Source organism: Podarcis muralis, chromosome 17 (genome assembly GCF_964188315.1).
Source record: "Podarcis muralis chromosome 17, rPodMur119.hap1.1, whole genome shotgun sequence".
Lineage (NCBI taxonomy): Eukaryota > Metazoa > Chordata > Lepidosauria > Squamata > Lacertidae > Podarcis > Podarcis muralis.
In genome coordinates, this window is record NC_135671.1 from 22425744 (window position 1) to 22438332 (window position 12589).

General features: G+C 44.5%; 1 protein-coding gene across 1 annotated transcript in view; it reads left to right on the forward strand.

The window, feature by feature from the left end:
• Positions 1 to 12589, forward strand: part of ACO1 (aconitase 1) — a 56912-nt gene that overhangs the window by 34829 nt on the left and 9494 nt on the right. The window contains exons 12-18 of the mRNA XM_028711920.2: positions 1608 to 1743; positions 3678 to 3762; positions 4916 to 5072; positions 6470 to 6594; positions 7941 to 8045; positions 9755 to 9897; positions 10727 to 10874. Coding sequence (XP_028567753.2) covers positions 1608 to 1743; positions 3678 to 3762; positions 4916 to 5072; positions 6470 to 6594; positions 7941 to 8045; positions 9755 to 9897; positions 10727 to 10874 — 899 coding nt within the window. The remainder of the gene's footprint in view (positions 1 to 1607; positions 1744 to 3677; positions 3763 to 4915; positions 5073 to 6469; positions 6595 to 7940; positions 8046 to 9754; positions 9898 to 10726; positions 10875 to 12589) is intronic.

The window sequence follows — 12589 nt, forward strand, 5'->3', positions numbered from 1 at the left end:
AAGTATGTCTCATCCTTTCGTGTGTCATTAAATTACGCATGCATTTATGTGCTTTTCAAGAGGGAAGGGACCCTCAAAGCCTTCTTACATAAGCTGGCATAACTGATTAGCAATGCTGTCTTGTCTCTGTTTTCGTTTGGGCCTCTGGAGCTAGAGGGAGGGTCGTGGTGGAATTTGTCAATTATTTGGCTAGGTAAAGGTAAAGGGATCTCTGACCATTAGGTCCAGTCATGACCAACTCTGGGGTTGCAGCGCTCATCTCGCTTGGCCGAGGGAGCCGGCGTACAGCTTCCGGGTCATGTAGCCAGTATGACTAAGCCGCTTCTGGCGAAACAGAGCAGTGCACGGAAATGCCATTTACCTTCCCGCCAGAGCGGTACCTATTTATCTACTTGCACTTTGACATGCTTTCGAACTGCTAGGTTGGCAGGAGCAGGGACCGAGCAATGGGAGCTCACCCCGTCGCGGGGATTCAAACCGCTGACCTTCTGATCGGCAAGGCCCTAGGCTCTGTGGTTTAACCCACAGAGCCACCCGCATCCCAATTATTTGGCTACCTTGGTGTAAATAGCAATTGTGTCCAAGCAGATAGGCACAGCCACACTTCCATTGTGTATGAGCCTTTCCCCCCTTTGTCTCCTGTTGAGAGAGTGAGGGTGTAACAGCACCCTACAAAATAGCTCAGTCGGTAGAGCATAAGACTCTTAGCCTCAAGGCCGTGGGTTTGAGCCCCCAATTGGGCAAAAAAATTCCTGCCTTGCCGGGGGTTGGACTAGATGACCCTCGTGGTCCCTTCCAACACTACAGTTCTATGATTCTATGAAACTAGGTATAGGAAAGGGCAGTTATAAAAGCAAGCTTAAATATGGTTGACGTCCAGTGCGATGATTCCAGGGGAGCTTGTTCCTAGACTTTACTATAATACCTTAGGCAGATGCAAATCTTTACCAAGGCCTTTGACACCTGAGATGTGTGTTTTCGGAGCCCACCTTTTTCCTGCAACTGTAAATGTTCTGAATTCCGAATTTCAAGTTGTTACAACCCACCCTGTGGCTTGAGCCGGGCTGGTAACAAATTTAATCAATGTCATCCTCTTCTGGTGATAGCTTTAAATAATATACTATGGTTTAAATGCAGCATGGAGCCAGACATGCCTGCACCTATATGATTTTGTAAGACCACATACAGCCGTACCTTGCTTTTTGAACAGCTTAGTTCTCAAACGTTTTCACTCCCAAACGCCACAAACCTGGAAGTGACTGTTCCGGTTTGCAAACTATTTTTGAAAGCCGATCGTCCAACGGGGCTTCCGATTGGCTGCAGGAACTTCCTGCAGCCAATCATAACCTGGACTTGGTTTCCGAATGTTTTGGAAGTTGAACGGACTTCCGGAACGGATTCCGTTTGACTTCCAAGGTACGACTGTATTACATAGATGGTATGTATAAATAAATGTCCACCACTCCCATCATTCCTGGCCATTGGCCACACAAGCTAGTGCTGATGGGAGTTGGAGCCCATCAGTGTCTAGAGGGGATTCCCCACCCCATAATACTCAGCTGGAACAAGTGGTCTGAAACATCCATTGACTTTGGATATTTTTTCAGGATTGCTTGCCAAGAAAGCTGTAGAAGCCGGACTGACCGTGAAGCCATACATTAAAACTAGCCTGTCTCCTGGAAGTGGGGTTGTTACATACTATCTGAGAGAGAGTGGAGTCTTGCCTTACCTTGTTCAACTAGGGTAAGAGGTTAGGTTATATTCACTTTTGTTGTTGGAGAGCTCGGTCGACACTCTCGTAATTAATGTTTGATACTTGCTCCTCGGGTGAAAAAGCTTGTGTTAAGTATTCGTTTTAACTGTTGGCTGTAACTAGAAAATAAACAAAATCACAGCTAAAAGCACCGGGTTGAGAAAAGCACAGCAGCCTGGAATACATGGGGGAAACCACATGTTGTTGGACTCCAAATCCCATCAGCCCCAGCCAGAATTGGACAGTGGTTGGGGATGATGGGAGATGTAGTTCAATCACCTGGAAAAGCCACAGGTTCTCCTTTCCTGCTTATAAAGGTTGTTGGAATGTTCAAGGGTCATTCAGTTGCCAACATTCAGGTTGCAGTCTGCACGCGAGTTGAAAGTACAGTGGTACCTTGGTTTAAGAAGAGTCTGGTTTAAGAACGATTCGGTTTACAAACTCTGCAAAACTGGAAATAGTGTCCTGGTTTGAGAACTTTACCTCAGTCTAAGAATGGAATCTGAACGGTGGAAGGGCACCGGCGGTGGGAGGCCTCATTAGGGAAAGCGTGCATCGGTTTAAGAATGGTTTCGGTTTAAGAACAGACTTCCGGAACGGATTAAGTCTGTCAACTGAGGTACCACTGTATTATTATTATTATTATTATTATTATTATTATTTAAATTTATATACTTCCCTTCATCTGAAGCTCACAGGATGGTTTACAGTATAAAAACACAAAAACACATAACATAACCATAGCTGTCAACGTTTCCCTTTTTTAAAGGGAAATTCCCTTATTCCGAATAGGATTCCTCGCAAGAAAAGGGAAAAGTTGACAGCTATGAACATAACAACAAACAAAAACAATACCCCCCCCAAAGAAAAGGCTTGTATTGCCACCCTCTGGACCTTTGCAGAAGAGGCACATGAAGAAGTGCTTCAGATGATGAATGCAGCGTCTGGGTCGGTTCCTATGGGGAGAGGCGGTCCTTGAAGTATTGCAGTCCTGGGCAAGTTAAGGCTTTAAAGCTCAAAACCAGCACTTTGAATCGGGCCCGGAAACTAATTAGCAGCCAGTGCAGCCGGGCTGGGAGTGGAGTTGTATGCACAAACCGTCTTGCCCCAGTGAGCGATCTGGCCGCCAAATTTGTTATTGTTTTGGTTCCTTAGTAATTAATTTTAAAAAGGGAAGAAAGACGAGGCCGCTCATTTTCCAGTATATATCCAGTCATACCTCGGGTTACAGATGCTTCAGGTTGTATGATTTCGGGTTGCGCATTGCGCCGAACCCGGAAGTAACGGAAAGGGTTACTTCCGGGTTTCGGCGCTTGTACATGTGCAGAATCGCCAAATTGCGACCCAGGCGTGTGCAGACGCGGCGGGTTGTGAACGTACTTCCCGTACGGATCACGTTCGCAACCCGAGCGTCCACTGTACCATCTTCACTGCAGTTGAGATGTATTCATAATTAAGCCCTACTGTATAAAAATGGCAGGTGAGGTGGCGAATGCGGTGAAGTGTCTCATGATTAATACTTATTAAACAAACAACACAAAACCCTCCTTCTCTTTCCTGTGCTTAACAAAAGCAGCATATAAGAGAGGAGAGCAGGCTAGAAAACTCCTTGAACGTTCGACTCCCACCTGTAATGTGAAGGGAGTCTAGGCGATTTTTTATTTTTTTTTACAGTGACCCATCTGATTTTCCATTCATGCAAACTAGGCCTGAGATGGACACAAAGAGTGGTTGTGATTTTTTCCAGTAGAAACATTGACCTCAGAGGGTGGAATTCAACATTGCACTATTGCAGGTGTTCTGCCTGCACAAGCATATCCTACTGTGCTTTTTCTTTCTTTTTTGGCAAACGGTATGCTTTATAGTTAATATGCATATGTGTATATATCCATCAAATACAGAACCTGTTTCATGCTGTTTGCAGGTTTGATGTGGTAGGTTATGGATGTATGACATGCATTGGCAACAGCGGGCCTCTGCCAGAACCAGTTGTCGAAGCCATTACTCAGGTAAGTCAAGTCTCGTGCCCCATATTCCGCTATTAGAGATGTCAAATACAGACTGCCATTTTGGTTACAAATGGCTAAAAGGTAAAGGGACCCCTGATGGTTAAGTCCAGTCACGGACGACTCTGGGGTTGCAGACAGCTTCCGGGTCATGTGGCCAGCATGACTAAGCCACTTCTGGCGAACCAGAGCAGTGCACGGAAACTCCGTTTACCTTCCTGCCAGAGCAGTACCTATTTATCTACTTGCACTTTGACGTGCTTTCGAATTGCTAGGTTGGCAGGAGCAGGGACCGAGCAACAGGAGCTCACCCTGTCGCAGGGATTCAAACCGCCAACCTTCTGATCGGCAAGCCCTAGGCTCTGTGATTTACACCACCACGCTACCTGCTTGGCTACAAGCAAGCAAATTGTTGTTGTTGTTGTTATTTTTGTTGTCTGGTCTTTTCACCGTAATAAAAATTAATTGACAGACATCCAGGTTTTGTGTCTGTAGGACTTAGGTGCAAGTGAAATAGCAGTGGAACTTGTATTTTTTTAAAAAATAAATATGCATTGCTGGTGGCTTGCAGCAAACAGAATAGAAGGCTTTTGCAGTGGACATTGTGTGTGTTCTCAGAAAGCGTCTGTTTTACTACATTTTACATTTTCAGTGGTACCTCAAGTTACATACACTTCAGGTTACATACGCTTCGGGTTACAGACTCTGCTAATCCAGAAATAGTGCTTCAGGTTAAGAACTTTGCTTCAGGATGAGAACAGAAATCGTGTTCCGGTGGTACGGCAGCAGGAGGAGGCCCCATTAGCTAAAGTGGTGCTTCAGGTTAAGAACAGTTTCAGGTTAAGAACAGACCTCCGGAACGAATTAAATACCGGTACTTAACCTGAGGTACCACTGTATCCGACTTTGTTCAATAGACCAATTAGTCTAGGGATTTTTCAATCTCACTCTAATGGAAGCTGAGTATTTGTGATCCCGCTACTCGGCTTCAGATCCAGAGCTCATGAAAGCCCTTGTTGGGTATTTCCTGGAACTGTGAGCACAGCTCAATGATATCTTCTCTCCCTCCCCATTCCCAGGTCTTCTAGATGTGAGAAGGTAGAAGCTGTAGCATTTGTAAATGTGTTATCCTGTTCCCTTCTTCCTCTCTGCACAGGGAGACCTTGTAGCTGTGGGCGTCCTCTCTGGAAACAGAAACTTTGAGGGCCGTGTCCACCCCAATACTCGTGCCAATTACTTGGCCTCCCCACCATTGGTAATAGCATATGCCATTGCGGGAACCATAAGGATTGACTTTGAGAAGGAACCTCTAGGTAAGGCATCGCTTGGGGAATAATGAACCCTTTAAATTTTGTGTATCTACCAGCTTTGATCATGTGAAAGGCTGGGCTGGATGAATCCCTAGCCGGAATTAAGATTGCCGGAAGAAATATCAACAACCCCAGATATGCAGATGACACAACCTTGATGGCAGATAGTGAGGAGAAATTAAAGAACCTTTTAATGAGGGTGAAAGAGGAGAGCGCAAAATATGGTCTGAAGCTCAACATCAAAAAAACTAAGATCATGGCCACTGGGCCCATCACCTCCTGGCAAATAGAAGAGGAAGAAATGGAGGCAGTGAGAGATTTTACTTTCTTGGGCTCCATGATCACTGCAGATGGCGACAGCAGCCATGAAATTAAAAGACGCCTGCTTCTTGGGAGAAAAGCAATGACAAACCTAGACAGCACCTTAAAAAGCAGAGACATCACCATGCTGACAAAGGTCTGTATAGTCAAAGCTATGGCTTTCCCAGTAGTGATGTATGGAAGTGAGACATGGACCATAAAGAAGGCTGATTGCCGAAGAATTGATGCTTTTGAATTATGGTGCTGGAGGAGACTCTTGAGAGTCCCATGGACTGTAAGAAGATCAAACCTATCCATTCTGAAGGAAATCAGCCCTGAGTGCTCACTGGAAGGACAGATCCTGAAGCTGAGGCTCCAATACTTTGGCCACCTCATGAGAAGAGAAGACTCCCTGGAAAAGACCCTGATGTTGGGAAAGATGGAGAGCGCAAGGAGAAGGGGACAACGGAGGACGAGATGGTTGGATAGTGTTCTCGAAGCTATCAGCGTGAGTTTGACCAAATTGCGGGAGGCAGTGGAAGACAGGAGTGCCTGGCGTGCTCTGGTCCATGGGGTCACGAAGAGTCGGACACGACTAAACAACTAAATATGCGAAGAAATAGCAAAAGGCGAAATCACAAAATCAACAAATACAATACAAAAACAGCACTGAGAACAATTACTTAAAGAAATGAAAAAACAGTCAGCAAAATAATATTATCAGAGAGCAAAACCCAGGTACCAAGTGCTGAGGAGCCCCTTTCTTCATCACTACCTGTGGTTTCCCAGCTGGTGGGGCACTCTGAGAAAGGTCTCTGTTTATTATCTCAGGGCACAGGCAAGTACATAGAGGAAGAGATGATATGTCAAGTCCTCTGGCTCCAGTCTGCGAAGCACTTTTTATGTAATTCACTTTAAACGTCAGGATCCATAAGAGTGTCTGTGTTTTAATGGGTCTTGTTTACCTTCCATATGCCAAATCCATATCAAGCTTCCAAGAAATGTAGGTGTTTATTGAAGTGGCCGTGTGCAGTGTACACACAGCATTTTTGGAATGTTTTCTCCATAGTTTATCGCCTGCATATTTTACTTTCTTACAGGTGTAAACGCACAAGGGAAGAAGATCTTTTTAAGAGACATTTGGCCCATGAGGGATGAGATCCAAGCTGTTGAGCGCCAGTATGTCATTCCAGGGATGTTTAAAGAGGTCTACCAGAAAATAGAGGTAACGTGGTGTTAATACATAGAGCATTTGCATTATTTACGGCTTTCGATCTCAGCAGATGTTCTAAATATGTTATAAATACATGCTTTGCCTAAATGTTTTGTATAGATGTTTAACGTAATTCCCATTTTTAATTGTAGGAAGATTGGTTCCTCGAGTTAATGTCTGCCCAGGACAACAATAAAGTGTTGTTAACAAATATTAGACAGGTGCAGAATGCAATATTGAGTTCCGGCTTCAAATTCCTTTGACTTTCATCAATATTATAGTATTACAGGGCTTCCTTCTTCCTCCCTATCATTAGCAACCCCAGAATAAATGTTCCCAATTGTGTAAAAGTGTGTGATTTCTGCAAGCTGCAGGAATAAATTGTTCATGGTGAGGGATTTGGATTTTCCAGTTCCTTTTATTTTACTTTATTAGTAGGGAGTATCCCCAGCCCTAATTTACTTCAAGGTTGCCTCAAGGAACGAAAACAAAAAACATGGAGCAATATTGAGCTAATGTTCTCCTGCTGTGTAGGGCATTTTTGCCCGTCCTTGCAAACTGTTAACACCATCCTTGCCCTCTGGAAGCCCAACACAGCCAGATGGTGATTTTTACTGCTAATTACCTGGGCGAGGGCATCTCTGGGGAGAAATGGCTGGGCTGATTCTGAACAGGAGAAAGGATTTTAGGCTTCTCCAGACAATCTGTTCAATGAGCATTCACTCTGATTTGCTTGCACAAAGCTTATGCGAAGAATAGACTTATGTCCAATCTTTATTAGGCATCTGTTCTGATTTGCTTACGGGGCAGTTTTACAACAATGAACATTCATCCTGATTTGCTTGAGGGTTGTGCATGCACCTTCCCATTAATCATTTGTTCACCCCACACTTTTCAATGGATTTCCCCATCACTTTCCTACCTGCAAAAAGGCTGGTAGTGTTTCGCCTTTCATAAAATGAATTTGTTGCACTGGGGCGACAGAGCGCTTTGCACTCCTTCAATTGTGCAAAGCTCAGTTTTCAGTATGCGTTCCAGTCCCTCCAGAAAAAAATAGAGACAGTCTGTGAATCCGAGGAACTTAGTTTGTACTGTCGCAATTCACATGAAAAAGGAGACAGTTGCTCCTCAGAAGCAGAGCTCACAGCAAAATGGCTTTGTTGATCCTAAGATTCTAGCTCTCTGTTGTATTTGCTGAGGGTTATCAAGGAGATTTCCAGGCAACTGTGGTTCAGGTTTTCCCAACCTGTATTAGAGAGCCTGTTTAGCCCACTTTTTACATACTGGAAGGTATATATTTAAAATGTTGCACCCTATAAAGGTTTGTTTTCTATACTTTTTCCTCTTCTATCTTGCAGACAGTAAACAAAGCTTGGAATGCATTAGATGTTCCAGCAGACAAGCTATATGCTTGGGACCCCAAATCCACATATATTAAATCACCTCCATTTTTTGAAAATCTGGTAAGTGTGTCTCACTTCCCTTTGTTTATTTGGGTAGATTTTACTGGCCAGATTGAAAAGGACTTTCTCCCCCTGTTGGCTAGTAGAATAGAATAGAATAGAATAGAATAGAATAGAATAGAATAGAATAGAATAGAATAGAATAGAATAGAATAGAATAGAATAATAGAAGCCTTGCAGACTGTCTTTCTCCAAGAATGCTCTGAAATGCACCTTGAAATGTACTTTTAAGTACAAATCTCATGCCTCAAGAGAGCCCTATTCTGAAGTTATGCTCATGCTTAAGAACAGCACACGAGTCAGGCTGTGTTGAGTAGCCCCATTCTGAGGCCACATAATTCATTTTACTTCTTCCCTGCCCTTCACCATAAGCTCCCAGGGCAGGTTACGACAATATAAAAATGCGGTCTTTCCAGTGAGTGCTGCAACAAAATGTTGTTTCGCGGGGTCCTACTGCTCTAGATTCCAGACGTTATGTTCTGTTGTTAACCCCCAACAGTCAAGTCAGCATTTTCAACATGCTCAGTCCGCACTGAGCCACCCATAGCATTCTGCTCTCTGCACCCCAATAAAGATAGGTTTGTTTTTCTGCAAACCTTGAGGTTCCTGCTGATAACTTCCTGTTGTCTATGGACAATGCCATAAAGCGTGTTCTCCCTAAAATGAGAACATGGGTTGCGGTGGGGGCCACCGGGCCAGCCCACTGTTGCAAGGCAGGTTAATGGTTATTGCCTGGCACAATGATTGGCAGACCGGGTTACTGGGGCAAATTGCATGTAGCAAATTGGGTGGGTGGGACCATAGTCTTTAAATATTGGGGCACACTGCTTTTGCTTTCTCTTTCGCAGAGTGCATCGGATCACCCACCCAGGTTGACCTTGCTATGCCTGTCATGGGGTCGTCTGCCGTTGGGGCAGGGGCCTAGTAGGAATTTTGTCCATTCGGCTGATTGGCTGGTGCCATTTGGTTTTTGCCTACTACTTAGCAATTTGTCACAACTTGTAAGGTTGCGGTTAGGCATTGGTTATAATATGCTGGTGGTGGAGGGGTCAGGATAGGCTGTGCCTGCCCCTCCAATGGTGCTGGAAGGGAATTCTGTTAAAGGAATCCTGGGGCTTGCCACGATTTCGTCCAAACCCTGAAATGGGACCAGAGCCGGCAAGCTTTGGGGAGCTGGTTGGGTGAGCGGTGAGGGACTGTCGCTCAGCTCAACTGATCCCCAACATTGGTTTCCCTTCACTGGCTTCCGATGGCGTTTGGAAAGTCAGTTCTGTCCCAGGCGGGGGGACAGATAGTCATAACCAATGTCTAAACAACCACTCACAGATTTTGTATTTTAATAAAGTTGTGGCCAAAATAGTGCCAAAAACCTTAATCGAAAATTACGTGTGATTTGTGAATGATTTGAGGGGTGGCTTGGGGACCTCCACACGCAAAGGCTACATAAGCAATGGCACTTGCACCCTAACCATCCAAAATAGAGGTGGTGCATCTGTCCACTTTCTGCACAAATATATTTCTGAAAAATATATTGAGCAGGGAAGGGAGCTGTCACACCTAGTTTGGTTTTCCAGGTTTGATCAAGCCTATCGAGGGTTTTTTTAATAGTTTGGATGAAGGTAGCAGTTGCAAATTTGTACAGCTGACTCTTGAAAAACACACCCATGTGTTTGTTTTTAAATAACTACATTTGTGTGGTGTTCTCTCAGACTTTGGAGCTCCCGCCACTGAAATCCATAGTTGACGCCTACGTCCTGCTCAATCTTGGTGACTCTGTGACCACGGATCATATCTCTCCTGCTGGGAACATAGCAAGAAACAGCCCAGCTGCTCGTTATTTAACCAGCAGAGGGTGAGTCAAGCATAAAAGCTTCTCTCTCTGTGTGTCCTTAGATCAGATGTGCTTAGGTCAACATTCATCTGCCCCAGCAAGAATGGCCAATGGGCAAGGAAGATAGGAGTTGTATTTCAACATCAGGAGGTTCAAAGGCCTAGTGTTATTATTTCGCTAGCTTAGTTGGTAGAGCATGAGGCTCTTAATCTCAAGGTTGTGGGTTCAAGTCCCACTTTGGGCAAAATATTCCTCCATTGCAAGGGGTTGGATTTGATGACCTCCCCGTGGCCTTTACAACTTGACAGTTCTATGATTCCCCCCTCACTTCCCTCCCATTCTGCTTAACTGACTTCTCTGTTCCGTAATAACATGCCGCAATCCAGGTTCTTTTTGGACTTCAGCTCCCATCCTCCCTTCACACTGGCCATCGGCTGATCCGGGTTCAAATCGGGGTTCAAAAATCCCGGGGGGGGCACCCTGATCCACATCTGAAGGCAGCCCCCTTTAGGGAAACTTTTAATGTTTAACATACTACTGTATTTTAATACTTTGTTGGAAGCCGCTCAGAGTGGCTGGGGAAACCCAGTCAGATGGGCGGGGTATAAACAATAAATTATTATTATTATTATTATTATTATTATTATTATTATTATTATTATTATTATTATTATGTTGGGTTAAACTGTCTGCACAGGCTGCTGGGGGAGGTGTTTTTGAAAACCAGAAATAAAAAAACTGAGTCACCCTGGCCACAAATTGCAGAAGTGAACGTTTCGGGTTCCTTTTAGTTAACTGCGCAGCCTTCCAGCTCATACATCTGAGGATTGCCTTCTTTTTGTCTTGCTAGCCTAACCCCCAGAGAGTTCAACTCGTACGGTTCACGCCGGGGCAACGACGCCGTCATGGCTAGGGGAACGTTTGCAAACATACGCCTGCTGAACAAATTTCTCAACAAGCAGGCCCCACAAACTATCCACTTCCCATCTGATGAAACTGTGAGTGTTCTTGTCTGCATCCACCTCAGGGCTGTTTGAAACAGGATGACCCCCCTGTTTTAAACACAGGGGTAGGCAGTGCTATTTTTCTAGAAAAAGGGGTGCTGGAATTCACCACAAACTTGTCTCGTTCTCTTAAAATGGCAAGGACAGCCACCTGAGAGGTGTCAGAACTAAGTTCTGGCTGAAAAAAAGTGCTGGGCGTAGGTAAGCTTTTTATCTCTTGAGGGCCATTTCCCCTGGGGAGTAATCTGTTGTGGGGAGGACATGCCAGGAGTAGGTGTTCTGGATTAACCAGTGTGTGGAATAAAGACCACACTTTAGCCATATCACATTAATGTTGCCAATCCTGTATGGGCTAATTCAGAAATAATCCCCACTGGGTTTGATGGAGATGCATTCAAATAAGTATACAGAGGTGTGGTTTTTTTTTTTTTGGGGGGGGGGGTACTACAGCTGATCAGTATAGCTAATGTTGTTGAAATCAAGTGAGAACTATTCCTTTCTGGCTTTAGTGTGTTGCTATTCTAAACGTGGGTGGTGCTGTGGGTTAAACCACAGAGCCTAGGACTTGCCAATCAGAAGGTCGGCCGTTCGAATCCCCGCGATGGGGTGAGCTCCCGTTGCTCGGTCCCTGCTCCTGCCAACCTAGCAGTTCGAAAGCACGTCAAAGTGCAAGTAGATAAATAGGTACCGCTCCGGCGGGAAGGTAAACAGTGTTTCTGTGTGCTGCTCTGGTTCGCCAGAAGCGGCTTAGTCATGCTGGCCACATGACCCGGAAGCTGTACACCGGCTCCCTCGGCCAATAAAGCGAGATGAGTGCCGCAACCCGAGAGTTGGTCACAACTGGACCTAACAGTCAGGGGTCGCTTTACCTTATTCTAAATGCACAATTGAGAGGGTCAAGGAAGGGGCAGGAATATACAGGAACTGATGCAATCGAAGAACGCAGCAGCTTCGAAAGGTGGGTGGGGGCTTCATGGTTGCTCACCAGTGCTTTAAAGTTTCCTCACAGTGCATGGAGGGAGACTCGAATTGTGCCTCCTCTTTGAAGGGAAAGCCTATGTGTTCAGGGTTCCACGCAGCCAACTAAGCACCTCAAATAACTTTTGCTTTCTTTTTTTTTTTGTAATAAATTTTTATTAGTTTTCCATGAATAAAAAAAGACAAAACAAAAACATAAACATAAACAAACAAAAACACGACTTCCCCATACCACCCCTTTTCTGCATTCTTGTTTCAAGATTTTTCAGCAACCCTCTGAACATAACTTAAATATATTTCATGTATTTAACTTCAGTTAGTTATTAATACAACTGTAGTTCTTTATCTCTTATAACTCTGAGCCCCTAATTTTCCAAATTACAACAGTTTTTAAGATAGACTTTAAATTTGTTCCAATCTTCATCCACCGCCTCTTTCCCCCGGTCTCGAATTCTGCCAGTCATCTCTGCCAGTCCCATATAGTCGATCACCTTCGTCTGCCATTCTTCCAAAGTGGGTAAATCTTGCGTCTTCCAATACTTTGCTAGAAGAATTCTTGCTGCTGTAGTGGCATACATAAAAAATGTCCTATCCTTCTTTGGCACCATTTGGCCCACCATACCCAAGAGAAAGGCCTCTGGTTTTTTAACAAACGTTCTCTTCAGAACTTTTTTTATTTCATTATAGATCATTTCCCAGAAAGCCTTAATCTTCGGGCAGGTCCACCAAAG